At 44.5% G+C, this 16,116-nt stretch overlaps 1 protein-coding gene across 1 annotated transcript in view; it reads left to right on the top strand.

Annotated features, from left to right (window-relative positions):
- LOC120638261 overlaps positions 1-16,116 on the top strand; it is a 66,351-nt gene that overhangs the window by 28,009 nt on the left and 22,226 nt on the right. Inside the window, exons 14-17 of the mRNA XM_039911334.1 lie at positions 594-698; positions 7,325-7,438; positions 8,328-8,483; positions 14,344-14,652. Of these exons, the coding sequence (XP_039767268.1) occupies positions 594-698; positions 7,325-7,438; positions 8,328-8,483; positions 14,344-14,652 (684 nt within the window). The remainder of the gene's footprint in view (positions 1-593; positions 699-7,324; positions 7,439-8,327; positions 8,484-14,343; positions 14,653-16,116) is intronic.

Below are 16,116 nucleotides of genomic sequence, written 5' to 3'. Positions count from 1 at the left end.
TACACTCATTTTTCCATAATATGTGTTTTCATTGTATGGTTTGGATAGAAAACTGTTGGGAAATTTGGGAACATTCTTCTGACAAAGTGCCTCTGTCGGGATATGATGTCAGGTGTTGTGAAATGAAACAGCTGTGCACGTGAGAGATGGGGGGGAGGGCATCAGTCAGGAAGTGCATTCTCTAACTCAAATTTGTCTTAACATGGGGCTTGTCAAGAATGTAACCTCTTGGTTCTAAAAGAAGGAAATGTGGGTAATCTCACCCAACAGGAAGTTTGTCTGAAAAGGCAAAGAGAAAGTAAGAACCACCCAAGAGGAAGAAGGCAGTGTCAGAAAGACCTGGGTTCAGGTTTCGGCTCCGCCACGTGTCTGCTGTGTGACCTTGGGCAAGTCACTTCACTTCTCTATGCCTCAGTTGCCTCATCTGTAAAATGGGGATAAAGACTGTGAGCGCCGTATGGGACATGGACTTTGTCCAACCTGATTATCTGGCATCTATCACAGGGCTCAGAACAGTGCCTGGCACATAGTGAGCACTTAAATGCCATTTTAAAAAAATGCAAAGAGTTTTCAATCTCCCCTTTATGTTTCAGGTTGGACTTCACAATCCCTGGAGGGAGTCGTCCCATCTGGAGTGAAAGAAGAATTCCTATCACTGCCTCCTGGTTATGATGATGTTGAATTCCATAACTTGGGGATATTATAATGGTTGAATTTGAACACGCTCTGCTGGAAGCCTCCCCCCTCCCAGTCCTATGCCTTCCCAGTTTTCCCTTCAATCTTACTCTCTCTGAATTAATTTGCATGAACTTTTGAAAATCCTTTGAATCTTTCCCCTCCTGCTGCACTGTGCAGCTTCTTAAGCTTTGGCTGGTTTGTCCAAGAAACGCAAGATAGATCATTCGTGTTTTGCCCTTCAAACACTGTCTGCACTTTGGCTGTAGAGCTCTGCCTTAGTAAGGGAGATCATTCATACTCCAAAATGACTTTGAAGAATGGGATCTGGTTTTTACCTGGAAGAGGGTTTCAGTCAGACTGACAAATTTAAGAGAGGTGGAAAAATCTGGACAAGATGATGGAATGGGGAACAGATTTGGTAGTGCTAATTCTGGATCCACATCCTAACTTGGGAATTTAAGGGAATGGAATGACCTAATCTACCCCAATGCTCTCTATCTACCCATTGCTTTCCCCATGGTCCTACCTGTTTCAGGTGTTGAGGGTTCCCATGGGGATCGCAAGGTCATCCCGAGGGGAGGGGCAACAACAGGTTGGGGCTTTCATGGGTTTTATGAGGGGGACAGTGTCAAGGAACGGCATGCAAGCATTGAGTAGTTAATGCTTCAGGTAGCTCGGTTCTTTCAATCCCCACTCAGAGATTTTTACCTTTTTCAGGTTTTATTGGTGCAAAACAAACAAAAGAAGCCACTTCCCCACTTCCCTCTAGACTGTAAGCTCCTGTGGGTGGGGACTGTCTCTACCAACTCTATTGCATTTTCCCAAGCTCTTAGTACAGTGCTCGGCACACAGTAAATGCTCAATAAATATGATTTATTGATCAGCAGGTGACAAAAATATGGACTATGTTTTACAGAAAATTCTGTAGGCTGAAGATAGCAGTTGACTCAAGGGGATCTAGGGCATTTTCATGGATGAGTGGTTCATGATGAGTTAGAGAAGGAAAGTTAAGGATGTAGAGGAGAAAATCTGGGGTCAGTCCAGAACTTAGCTGGCAAGACTATGAACCACCTATCCACCTCCAGCTCAATGTTCACCTTATGGAGAAAGAAGAGATCCACTAAGAGGTAATAATAATAATAATAATAATAATGTTGGTATTTGTTAAGCGCTTGCTATGTGCAGAGCACTGTTCTAAGCACTGGGGTAGATACAGGGTAATCAGGTTGTCCCACGTGAGGCTCACAGTCTTAATCCCTATGAGGTAACTGAGGCACAGAAAAGTTAAGTGACTTGACCACAGTCACACAGCTGACAAGTGGCAGAGCCTCATCTGTAGCAGTGTCCCAGCTGCCCCAGTGAAAGCAAAAAATGGACACTTCTCCATGATCAACGTGTTGAGGATTACCAAATTAATCACCAGTGGCTTGTTGCAAATCACTCAGAGATAAAAAGTCAACTTGTAGAGAAATGTCTGATGAATCAGTAGAGCTACTGATGAGGCCCTTCAGAACTCAGACAGGAAGGAGACTTTCTCCAGAAGCCTGTATCTCAATATGCAAATTAAATTAATGAACATATGCAGAGGTGAAATGCCATAACAGAAGAGACCCAACAGCTTCTACACAGTCAATTTTTATATTAAGCATTTATTGTGCACAGAAGCTGCTTGAGAGTACAAGAAGCCTTCAATCTAGCATTAATGGCATGATAATGTAGTGAATAGAGCACGGGCCTGGGGTCAGAAGGTCATGGGTTCTAATTCTACCTCCACCACTTTTCTGTTGTGTGGCCTTGGGCAAGTCACTTCTCTAGGACTCATTTACTCATCTATTAAATGAGGATTAAGTCTGTGAGCCCTGTGTGGGACAGGGACTGTGTCCAACCTGATTTGTTTGAATCTACTCTAGCGATTAGTACAGTGCCTGGCACATAGTAAGCACTTAACAAATACCATTATCATCATCATCATCATCCAGTACATGCCACCGAGGCATCTTCTACCTCACCATAGTCAAGGAGGGAATCCCGAAGACACAGCAACAACAATACGATATTCTCTGCAGCACATCTACTCTTGAAAATGAAGCCTTTCGAAGAATAATAATAATAATGTTGGTATTTGTAAAGTGCTTACTATGTGCAGAGCACTGTTCTAAGTGATGGGGTAGATACAGGGTAATCAGATTGTCCCACGTGAGGCTCACAGTCTTAATCCCCATTTTACAGATGAGGTACCTGAAGCAGGGAGAAGTTAAGTGACTTGCCCACAGTCACACAGATGACAAGTAGCAGATCCGGGATTCGAACCCATGACCGCTGACTCCCAAGCCCGGGCTCTTAAAACCCTCCAACACGTAAAGATGAGGCATTTATCCCAGTGGTTGAAGGAGTTATCACAGCATTCAGAGCCATGCTTACATAAGTAGCATAATAATAATAATGATGATGATGACGATGGTCTTTGTTAAGAGCTTACTATGTGCCAAGCACTGTTCTAAGTACTGGGATAGATACAAGGTTTCAGGTTGCCCCACTTGGGATCATAAATTGTATTTACTGAGCATTTGGAAAGTAAAATTCAGCAACCAATAGAGACATTCCTTGCCCACAACAGGCTCACAGTCTGGAAGGTGGGAGACAGGCATCAAAACAAGTAAACAGACATCAGTAGCATCAATATAAATAAATAGAATTATAGATATACTCTCCCCCTTCTAGCCTGTGAGCCAATTATTGGGTAGGGATTGTCTCTATCTGTTGCCGAATTGTATTTTCCAAGCACTTAGTTCAGTGCTCTGCACAGAGTAAGTGCTCAATAAATGCGATTGAATGAATGAATGAATATGTATGCATATACATGGCTTTCAAACTGTATGGTATTAATAATTATTATACTTGTTTAGCGCTTACTATGTACCATGCTCTGTACTAAGCACTGGAGTAGATGCAAGATAAGTAAGTTGGACACAACCTCTGTCCCACGTGGGGCTCAAAGTCCAAGAAGGAGGAAGGAGGATTTAATTCCCACTTTACAGATGAGGAAAATGAGGTTAAGTGACTTGACCAAGATTACACAACAGACAAAGAGCAGAGCCAGGATTAGAACTCAGGTTTTATGACTCCCAGGCCCAGGCTCCTTTCACTAGACCACACTGACAACTGTTCAGAAAGGGTTCCTGTCAGTCCTAATGACCTAGTCGGTGGAAGTGGCTATACTTTCTACCTGTCCCATCCTCACTCTTCTCATCCCCTACATCCTACCTACAGGCATGGCTTAGTGGAAAGACTACGGACTTGGGAGTCAGAGGTCACGGGTTCTAATCTTGGCTCCGCTGCTTGTCAGCTGTGTGACCTTGGACAAGTCACTTAACTTCTCTGTCTCAGTTACCTCATCTGTAAAATGAGGATGAAGACTGTGAGTCCTACATGGGACAACCTGATTGCCTTGTATCTACCCCAGTACTTAGAACAGTGCTTGACACATAGCGCTTAATAAATAACAACATTATTATTATTACAGGCAGTTCCAACTTGCTACGTGTAGCCTAAGGGCTGACGTGATTATTCATCCTTGTCCCCAAAGGATGTCCAGCACTACAAGTTTATATGGTTGTATATAAACATCCCCCCTCTCAAGGTTGCACCTGGAGTGTTTCCAGTACTCTACCAGTCACGACTACAGGAGGGAGAGTCAAGCAGAGACATCAGTGTGGCATAGTGGCAAGAGCACGGGCTTGGAAGTCAGAGGATGTGAGTTCAATTCCGCCTCTGCCTCTTGTCTTCTGGGTGACCCTGGGCAAGTTACTTAACTTCTCTGTGCCTCAGGTACCTTATCTATAAAATGGTGATTAAAAGTGTGAACCCCACATGAGATAACCTGATTACCCTGTTTCTACCCCAGCACTTAGAACAGTGCTTGGCTCATAGTAAGTGCTTAACAAATACCATCATTTTTTTATTATTATTGTTTCCAGTCCTCTACCAGTCTCGACTATGGGAGGGAGAGTTAAGCAGAGGCCTGTCCATTCCATTCCTAGCTTGGCCAGTGGCTAGCGAGTGGCAGGCCATCGGCTACAATTTCAAACTCAACTGTGCTGGGCAGAAGCGGCATGGGAGAGAGTCGAGGGTGGAGACCCAAGTTTACTGGGCGGAAGAAGGCAATGGTAAACTAGATCTGGATTTATACCAAGAAAACTCTGGATAAGCTACCAAAATGATTGTAGATGCAAGTGGGGCATTCTGCAAGAGATGGGTCTATGGTGTCGCTCTGGGTCGGACACGACTCGACAGCATAAGACAAAACATATAAACATCCAGTTTGTCCTGAAGCCTGTAACATTTATATTTATTGAACTCCTGCTTTGTGCACCGCATTGTACTAGGAGCTCGGAGAAGCATAAAACAAACAAGTGACATATTCCCTTCCCACAAGGATCTTACACTCTAGTGGAAGAAGCAGACATTAAAAATATTTTCAACTAGAGTAGTGAAAATAAAAAATCAAATGAACAATTCAATAGACATATTTTTAAGAATGCAGAGCCTGAGTATAAATGAGTTATAATAAGTGCTAGAGTTGGATGTTCTAGCTGAGCGTCTCCCAGAGGAGAGAAGCAGTATGGCCTAGTGGAAAGAGCATGGGGCTGGGAGTTAGAGGATCTGGCTTCTAATCCAGGCTCTGCCACTTGTCTTCTGAGTGACCCTGGGTAAGTCACTTCACTTCTCTGTGCCTCAGTTACCTCATATGTACCAGGAGTATTAAGGCTGTGAGCCTCATGTGGGACAGGGACCATGTCCAACCCTATCATCTTAACATCTTAACATGCTTAACATCTTAAGCAGGGTGGCTCAGTGGAAAGAGCATGGGCTTGGGAGTCAGAGGTCATGGGTTCGAATCCCGGCTCTGCCACTCATCAGCTGTGTGACTTTGGGCAAGTCACTTAACTTCTCTGGGCCTCAGTTCCCTCATCTGTAAAATGGGGATTAAGACTGTGAGCCCCACGTGGGACAATCTGATCATCTTGTAGTCCCCCAGCGCTTAGAGCAGTGCTTTGCACATAGTAAGCGCTTAACAAATACCATCATTATTATTACTATCTTATATCTACTCCAGCACTTAGCACAGTGCCTGGCACACAGTAAACACTTAATACCATGGCCTTCTGGATTTGTTTTGTTATCTCTCTGCCGATTGTTGCATTGTGACACAGGAGCTACCTAGGAAACAGAATCCGGAGCAAAGCCCTTCGATTGTTAGGTCTCTCTGGCTGGTTTCAGCCCCTGTGGAAGAAACGTAGAATGGGTCCTCCCTTCACCTCCTCTTGCTTCAAACACCTTATACTGGAGGAATGAATTTTCGGTCAGCTCTGCAGAAAAAATGACAAAGCAGCTGTTAGGGGAGGGGAAGAAGAGACAGCTCTGAAGGTAATGTTAAAACACCAGTTGCTCTAGATTCAGATCGCAGCCTATGAATAGAGTAGGGAAGGAGTAAAGAAGCATGAACTGGTTAGATTTGGGAATTACGCATTTCCTGCTCTACCTGGAGTCATGACAAATTTCTAACGTTTTTAACTCTCCATCTAGGTATGAAGCATCGTTCTGTCAGTCAGAGCTCAGTGGCAACAGAAGCAGTTCTCTTCTGATGGATTTCGAAGCTTCACAGGGGCTGCCTTTTAGCTAGAAAAACATTTTGGGAGTTGTTTCATTCAATCGTTCATTCAGTCATATTTACTGAGCTCTTACTATGTGCAGAGCACTGTACTAAGCCCTTGGAATGTACAGTTTGGCAGCAGATAGAGACAATCCTTGCCTAATAGGCTCACAGTCTAAACGTTTCACTGAGGCAGCCGGAAACTGGAAGGGTGAGGCGGGCGGAGAGTAGCAATATCATTTGCAGAGACTGGAAAACTAGGCTCTCTAAATCATCCACTCTTTTTCTTTCACTGATCTTTTTCTGTATTAATTAATTAATTTATATTATTTTCTATCTCCGCCTGGAGACTGTAAGCTCATTGTGGACAGGGGATATGTCTGCTTATTGTTACATTGTTCTCCCCCAAGTGCTTAGTATAGTGCTCTGCGCAAGGTAAGTGCTCAGTAAAAATAGTTGACTGCCTGACTGTTCTCTAGCCTGCTGAGCTGCTGCTGCTTGTTGACAATTTTATGTCCCCTTATCACGTGCTTTTCCCCTTCCCTTTAATGGAGACACCGACAGAGGGGCCGCTTTTTCATTTTTTCATTTTTTGTTTTTCATGGGGGCAAAAGGGGGTAGGGGGCTTTGGGTCCTGGCAGAAAGCAAACTTCAGAGCAAACGATAATGGTATTTTTTTAAGTGCTTACTATGTGCCAGGCACTAGGCTAAGCACTGGGGTGGATACAAGTAAATTGCGTTGGATACAGTCCCCCTCCCACATGAGGCTTACAGTCTCAACCCCCATTTTACAGATGAGATAATCTTCAGTTCAGAGAACTGAAGTGACTTTGCCTGAGGTCACACAGCAAGCAAGTGGCATAGCTGGGATTAGAACCCATGACCTTCTGACTCCCAGCCCCATGCTCTAGCTGCTATGCCATGTTTTTCTCTAGGCAGGGAAGCCTCCATTTGGGGTTTTCTTACCTTGAACGGAATAGTCTCCGATCTCAGTGGAGGCTGAGAATCCAGCTCAGAAAACTCTGGATGGCATCGCCATCAACCTCCACTGGGATTCATCTCTGCGCTCTCCTACAGCAAAAAAGTTCTGCCCAGGGATACTGGCAGGTTAAATGGCTTATTACTGAGAACCAATCAGTGGTATTAATTGAGTGCTTACTGTGTGCAGACAGCCCTCTACATAACTCTTGGGAGAGTACAATACAACAGAGTTAGCAGACATTTCCTGGCCACAGCAAGCTTACAGTTTAGGGGGGGAGACAGACATCAATATTTATTTGATTGTATTTAATTGAGTGCTTACTGTGTGCAGAGCACTGTACTAAGGGCTTATATACAATAATATTATATACCATTAATTATATAATATATTACACAATAATATATTATAATTAAAATATATAACTTTATATAATATAAATAAATTCTTTATAAGCACTTTTTATAATAAATATGAATTCAGTCCTCTAGACTATAAGCTCATCGTGGGCACGGACCATTCTACCAATTCTGTTGAATTGTACTTTCCCAAGTGCTTAGTACAATGCTCTGCACACAGTAACGGCTCCATAAATATCATTGATTGATAAATACATCATGGTATAAGAAGTACTTGAGGAGCTGAGGAATGAGAAATGAAAGCATTTTTGATGGTCCTTCTGCCAATCAATGATATTCGTTGAGCACTTACTGTGTGCAGAGCACTGTACTACGTTTTTCGGAGGAGTACGATATAACAGAGGTGGTAGATATGTTCCCTGACACCAAGAAGCTTACACTTAAAACCAGCGTGCCATGTCTTTATCACTGAAATCCTAAGAAAACATTCATTGACCAACCTTCATCACATATTTGTGTGCATCATGGGCTGAAAATCCTATTGGGTATTTGGTTTCTTGAAGTTTCATGTGTAGCCTCTGATTATTTCAAAAATTGGATTGGAGTGTTCTGGTTCTTTCTTCAGCTGCTGAACTGACCCACTTAGCTTCATTTCTTTAATGCCTCTTGTCGGGTTGGAGATCCCATGAGTGGGTGTTAAGTGCCTTGCTGTGGAGGAGAGAAGCCAGAAGCCAGGCCAGGATGACTATTAAGGTCTTTATCTGCTCTCTGATTCTGTCGCTCCTCCTCCCGATCATCTGGACCATCCCTATGGGTAAGCAACTTTTGTTTTCACATGTTGCCTGCTGCTTCCTCTACTCAAACCTCAAGGGAGTTTGTTCCTTTGGGAATGTGCCAATCTAAGACATGTCCAAAGTCGATAATTCATTCATTCAATAGTATTTATTGAGCGCTTACTATGTGCAGAGCACCGTATTAAGCGCTTGGAATGAACAAGTCAGCAACAGAGACAGTCCCTGCCGCTTGATGGGCTTACAGTCTAATCGGGGGAGACAGGCAGACATGAACAATGGCAATAAATAGAGTCGAGGGGAAGAACATCTCGTAAAAACAATGGCAACTAAATAGAATCGAGGCGATGTACATTTCATTAACAAAATAAATAGGGTAATGAAAATATATACAGTTGAGCGGGTGAGTACAGTGCTGAGGGGATGGGAAGGTAGAGGGGGAGGAGCAGAGGGAAATGGGGGGAAAAGAGGGTTAAGCTGCGGAGAGGTGAAGGGGGGGTGGCGATAGAGAGAGTAGAGGGAGAAGAGGAGCTCAGTCTGGGAAGACCTCTTGGAGGAGGTGAGTTTTAAGTAGGGTATTGAAGAGGGGAAGAGAATCAGTTTGGCAGAGGTGAGGAGGGAGGGCATTCCAGGACCGCGGTCGACGGCGGGATAGGCGAGACTGAGGGATGGTGAGGAGGTGGGCGGCGGAGGAGCGGAGCGTGCGGGGTGGGCGGTAGAAAGAGAGAAGGGAGGAGAGGTAGGAAGGGGCGAGGTGATGTAGAGCCTTGAAGCCTAGAGTGAGGAGTTTTTGTTTGGAGCGGAGGTTGATAGGCAACCACTGGAGGTGTTTAAGAAGGGGAGTGACATGCCCAGATCATTTCTGCAGGAAGATGAGCCGGGCAGCGGAGTGAAGAATAGACTGGAGCGGGGCGAGAGAGGAGGAAGGGAGATCAAAGAGAAGGCTGACACAGTAGTCTAGCGCAGAAAGCACTGTGTGAGTGTGGTCCCCCTTGCACTAGACTGTAAACTCCTTGAAGGCAGGGATTGTGTCTAACAACGGTATTATATTGTACTTTTCCAAGTGCTTAGTGTAGTTCTCTACACACAGTAAGTGCTCAGTAAATACCATGGATTGATTAATCCATCAATCAGTGGTATTTATTGATTGCCTACTGTGTGCACAGAACTGAATTGAGCACTTGGGAGAGTACAGTATAGCTGAATAGGTAGACACATTCCCTGCCCAGAATGATTGATTGGTTGGTTTGAGCATTAAAACTCAACAAGATAATTTCCTGGAAGCCATTTTCTGCCTACTGAGCCTTCCTTGTTAAAGCTTTTCAGCTACAGCAATACCAAGGAAAGCACAGACATCTAGATGTTGGAAATAAAACCAGTGAAAGTTGAAGTTGACCACTGGGTTGGTATTCACTCAGTACTGATACAAGGAAATCTCAAGATGTAATATCACTGAACAACTCTAATTTCTCTGAATTTCTCCTCAAGCTTTCAGTTGTCTTTCACACTGCATATTATTTCTTTTTCCTGCAAACATTATCTCAATCAATCAGTCCTATCTGTTGAATGCTTATTGTATGCAGAGCACCATACTAAGTGCTTGGGAAGAGTACAATATAATAGAGTTGGTAGACATGTTCCTTGCCCACAGCGAGCTTACGGTCGACAGGAAGAGTCAGATGTTAATATAAATAAACTAAAGATATGTATATGCGTGCCGTGGGGTTCGGGGTGATCATGAATAAAAGAAGCAAATTGGGGCAATGCAGAAGGGAGTGGGAAAAGAAGAAATGAGGGCTTAATGAAGGAAGACCTCATGGAGGACATGTGCCTTCAATAAGACATTGAAGGTGGGGAGAGGCATTGGATGTGGGGAGAGTAACTCTTTATAGTATATGAAGAGGGAAGGTATTCCAGGCCAGAGGCAGGACATGGGTGAGAGGTCAGCGGTGAGAAAGACAAGATCAAGGTACAGTGAGTAGGTTGGTATTAGGGGAGCAAAGTGTGTGGGCTGGGTTCTAATAGGAAAACAAGGAGGTATAAGGGGCAAGGTGACTGAGTGCTTTAAAGCCTATGGTGAGGAGTTTCTGTTTGATGCAGAGGTGGATGGGCAACCACTGGAGATTTCTTCAGTGGAGAAACGTAGACTAAACATTTCTGAAGAAAGAATTCCTGAGCAGCAAAGTGAAGGCTAGACTGGAGTGGAGAGAATCAGGAAGCAGGGACGACAGATTGGACACTATCTCCCCTTTTCCCTTTTTTCCTCTCTGGTGATCGTTCTGCTTCTCTTCTATCACCTCTTCCTTGGCCACTCATCCTTATCCATGTGTGTCACTCAAGGCAGTGTGGATCCCCTTCTCTTTCACGCTCATTTCAAACAGCAGCTTTTAAAGTATGACTATACTAAGCGCTTAGGAGAGTTCAATTCATTCAATCTTATTTATTGAGCACTTACTTTGTGCATAACACTGTACTAAGAGCTTGGAAAGTACAATATTAGTAGATCTGATCCCTGCTCTCTAGGAACTTACATTCCACACAAAACAAAGAATGAGACAGGAGTTCGGGTGGGGTTGTCAGAAGCAATTCTCCCAGTTACAACCCCAAGGGATCCACTGGTTGTTCTGACCCTGATTCTGCACACTTCCCTGGAGCCTCCAGTGTTCTCCAGATTTGCCATTGGAGGTTAATCTTCTTCCTGGGTGTTGATCTTAGCCCTCCTCTAAACCTGATCACTGTACCCCATAAGCTCTCTGAGGGCCAGAACGATCCCTTCTGTGTCTGAAGTGATCTACCCCAGCATTTAACACAGTGCTTGACATCTAGTAACAACTGTTAACTAGAACCCCAAGCCGACCTCTCGACATATTATCTGAAGACAATCTGTGTGCGATGAGAGTTGTTTACTGCGTTACTGAGTTGGCATTAGTAGATTATTCTGAAGACAGTAGATGCTCAATAAATGTTATTGAGAAATTAGCGAGAAATAATAAATGAGAAGCAGTGTTTAGTAGAAAGTACTCTAGCCTGGGAGTCTCTCTTTACTTTTCTCTATACCTCAGTTTCTTTATAATAATAATAATAATGTTGGTATTTATTAAGCGCTTACTATGTGCCGAGCACTGTTCTAAGCGCTGAGGTAGACACAGGGGAATCAGGTTGTCCCACGTGGGGCTCACAGTCTTCATCCTCATTTTACAGATGAGGGAACTGAGGCACCGAGAAGTTAAGTGACTTGCCCACAGTCACACAGCCGACAAGTGGCAGAGCTGGGATTCGAACTCATGAGCCCTGACTCCAAAGCCCGTGCTCTTTCCACTGAGCCACGCTGCTTCTCCAAATTTTCATTTCTGAGATGACTAGACTTTCTCTTAGTGAGTTGACCACTCAAAAATGCTGCTCTGGCTGCTCTGGCCAGAGATGTAGCCCTTGGTAGTGAGGGACAGAGTCTGGGTCTGATCTGATTAACCTCTATTCATTTATTCAATCATATTTATTGAGCGCTTACTGTCTGCAGAAGCATGGACTAAGCACCTGGGAGAGTACAATAAAGCAAAAACAGACACATTCCTTACCCACAAGGAGCTTACAGTCTAGAGCGGGGACAGACATTAATTGAAATAAATAAATGATGGATATGGACATTAAGTGCTGTGGAGCTGGGAAGGGGAGTGAATAAAGGGAGCAGGTCAGGACAACACAGAAGGGAGTGGAAAATGAGGATAAGTGGAGCTTAGTCAGGGAAGGCTTCTTGGAGGAGATGTGCCTTTGATAAGCCTTTGAAGGTGGGGAGAGTAATTGTCTGTGGGATTTGAGGAGGGAGAGCATTCCAGACCAGAGGCAGCATGTAAGCAAAGGATCAGTGGTGAGGTAGACGAAACCTCTGTCTACTGTAAGCGCTTAGCACAGCTCTAAACCCATAGTAAGTGCTTAACAGACATGACAATTATTATTATTATTAGGCATGTACAAGGAAGCAATTTATCCACCTCTATCTACAAAAACCTGCCATAACTGATATATCATTATCTCTAGACTGTAAGGTCATTGTGGGCAGAGGATGTGTCCAGCAACTCTATTTTATGATATTCTCCCAAGAACTAAGTACAGTGCTCTGCACACAGTAAGTGATCAATAAATATGACTGATTGATTGATATCATCTTATCCTCACCCGCTTCCAGCTATGCTGGGCACCTTAAAGGCTGGAGAGAGCTGAAAGGTAGGAGACTCATGCTTCCATCCCTTCTCTGCCACTGCCCTACAGTGTGACCTTGGATTGGTCACTTTATTTCTTCTCCACCCCCTGCCTCCCGCCTCTGGGGTCTCAGGCCCCTGCCTCTCCCTTCCCCTTAGATTGGCAGCCCCCTGTGGAACAGTGACTGTGTTTGCCTGATTATTCTGGATCTGCTTCAGGGCTCAGGACACTCTCATGTGCTTAATAAAATTAATGGGAGTCACAGTAGATAGAATTCAGGGCAAGGAGACAGGAGATCTGGGTTCCAACTCTAGCTCCAATCCATCAATCATTGGTATTTATTGAGTGCTTATTGTGTGCAGAACACTGTGCTAAGTGCTTGGGAAACTACAGTACAACAGAGTTGGTAGAAATGATTCCTGCCCACAAAGAGAACACAGTCTATGGGGGGGACTACAGTCTACTTACAGTCTACTTGTCTGCTGTGTGATAATCTGAGGTGTGATAAATTGCTAAAATCTGCCCTTTCCACTCCATCCAAACTGCTATCATGTTAAACAATCAATTCTCCTCTCCTGCCTTGATTACTCTATCGGCCTCCTTGCTGTCCTCCCACCCTCCTGTTTCTCACCAAGCCAGTCCATACTTCACTCTGCTGCCCAGATCATTTTTCTTCAAAAACATTCAGGACATATTTCCCCACTCCACATCAAGCAAAAACTCCTCACCACTGGCTTTAAAGCAGTCAATCACCTTGCCTCCTCCGATCTCACTACTCTCCTACTACAAACCAGCCTGCACACTTGGCTATTCTAATGTTAACATTTTCACTGTCTCAATCTCATCTATCTCACTGTGGACCCCTTACTCACATCTTCCCTCTGGCCTAGAACGTCTCCATCTTCAAATCTGACAGACAATGACTTGCCCCTTCTTCAAAGCCTTACTGACAGCGCATCTCCTCCAAGACGCCTTCCCTGGCAAAGCCCCCTTTTGGTCTCCTTCCACTCCTTTCTATGTTGTCTTGACTTGCTCCCTTTATTTACCACCCCCACCCCCTGGCCCCCCAACAGTTAATTACATCTCTGTGATTTATTTATATTAATATCTGTCTCCCCTCAAAAGTGTAAGCTTTCTGTGAGCAGGGAATGTCTATCTGTTGGTACCCAAGTGCTTAATACAGTGCTCTGCACCCATTAAGTGCTCAATGAGTACGATTAAATGAATGAATAAATATTGGGCAAGTAACTTCTCTGTGCCTCAGTTCCCTGAGGATTGTTGTTGTCAGTTGTCTCTGCTGATTAAACTGCTCACTACTCACCGACCGAGTACCTGATCTCAGCGTGGCTCAGTGGAAAGGAGCCTGGGCTTCGGAGTCAGAGGTCGTGAGTTCGACTCCCAGCTCTGCCACTTGTCAGCTGTGTGACTGTGGGCAAGTCACTTCACTTCTCTGTGCCTCAGTTCCCTCATCTGTAAAATGGGGATTAACTGTGAGCCTCACGTGGGACAACCTGATTACCCTGTATCTCCCCCAGCGTTTAGAACAGTGCTTGGCACATAGTAAGCGCTTAACAAATACCAACATTAACTTGGTTGTGTTTGAAAATGCTTGGCTGTCAAGAGTCAGGGGAAAAGCCCCACTTTAAACAAGCAAGAAGATGTTGAGGTTTGTGTGTGTCTCCGCAGACGGGTCCTACTCCCGGGTGCGCCTGGTGGGCAGAGGCAGCCCCTGTGCAGGGACCCCCCAGCTCCAGGAGAGGACGTCGTGGCTGCCCTTATGTGGGCTCCAGAGGGAGGAGGCCGAGGTGCTCTGCAGGCAGCTGGGCTGCGGCTCAGTCCTCCACGCCTCCAGCATCGATGGGCAGAGGGAAGGCTCCATGCCCATCGGGAAGAAGTTCGTCACCTGCAACGGAACCAAGTCCACCATCTTCAACTGCAAAGTAAACCACAATTGGTCGGGCCACTGTGACCCTAGGGCAGAGGTGATCTGTTCAGGTAGGGTCAGCAGCCAGTCGCCCGGGAAAAAGGGGAAGCCTTTTTTTTAATGGTATTTATTAGGCACTTATCATGTGCCTGGCACCGTACTAAATTCTGGGGTAGATGCAAGTTAGTCAAATTGAATCCATTCCCTGTCCCACATGGGGCCCATGGTCTCGATACACATTTTACAGATTAGGTAACCGAGGCACAGAGAAGCCAAGTGACTTGCCAGGTCACATAGCAGACAAGTGGCAGAGATGGGACTAAAACGCAGGTCCTTCTGACTCCCAGACCCATGTTCTAGCCATTAGATCACGCTGTGGACTCATTCTACAGTGTGCTAGGTTTCAGTGGTTAGTCCAGTGGCAGTGGATTCAGTTGAACACATTGGAGTCATCCCTGTTCTTCCTGAGGGGAAGGTCTGTCCCTGTCTGGAAAATAGGAATACAATACCTCTTCTCCCTCCCCGTTAGACTATGAGCCTCGGATGGGCCAAGGAGTGTTTCATTTCTGTGACTGGGCTTAGCATAACGCTTGACACATAGAAAGACATTAACAAATTCCATAATTATTATTATTATAATTCTATTATAATTTTGAATTTGTTCTTTCCCACTACTTTGGGATAAAATACCTTCCTCTACATTCACTTGGAAGGTATATATTCCTTCAGTTAGAGTGTAGCACTCAAGGCGGGGTTATCTGAACCTAGTTTTAAAAAGTGCTTAGATTCAGATCCAAATGCATGTAAGGCCTTAAACAAGTCATTAGTGTTATTTATTGGTCACTTATTGTGTACAGAGTACTAAACTAAGTGCCTGGCTGAGTAAAATACAGTCGGTTCCCCCAGTCCTTACCCACAAGGAGCTTTTGATTTAGTGGATAATTTTTGTGGCAGGCTGACTCGTAGCCTATCCTGAGCTCCTCAATTCATCAGCTTCTGGGTCTCATATTTTGTCTCTGCCCAAATTGTCAGTTGTTCCATCAGTCAGGCAGTCAGTCAGTCAGTCAGTAAATCAGTCGATTTTTCAGTCGGTAATCCAGTCAGTCAATCAGGCAGTCAGCAATCCAGTCAGTCAATCAGTCAGTCGTTACACCAGTCAGTCAGTTCACCAGTCAATCAGTCAGTTAATAATCATCAGTCCAGCTGTAAACCAGTCAATCAGTAATTGTCATTTAGTCAGTCAATAATAAAGTCAGTAAATCAGTAACCCAATCTGTCAGTTAATCAGTAACCCAGTCAGTCAATCAGTCAGTAAACCAGTCAGTCAGTCACTAATCTTCAGTCAGTCTGTAGACGATCAATCAACAATCCAGTCAGTCTAATATAATCAGTCAGACAGACAGTAAACCAGTCAGTCAGTCAGTCAGTCAGTTAGTAGCTCCCAGGAGATCCCAGAATTCAGAGAAGAATACCGGGATAAGACAGTCCCTATCCCTTATGGGGTTCACAATCTTAAGTAAGTTCAAAGATGAGGA

This window comes from Ornithorhynchus anatinus, chromosome 3, assembly GCF_004115215.2.
Source record: "Ornithorhynchus anatinus isolate Pmale09 chromosome 3, mOrnAna1.pri.v4, whole genome shotgun sequence".
Lineage (NCBI taxonomy): Eukaryota > Metazoa > Chordata > Mammalia > Monotremata > Ornithorhynchidae > Ornithorhynchus > Ornithorhynchus anatinus.
This window is presented reverse-complemented; position numbering and strand designations above follow the sequence as displayed.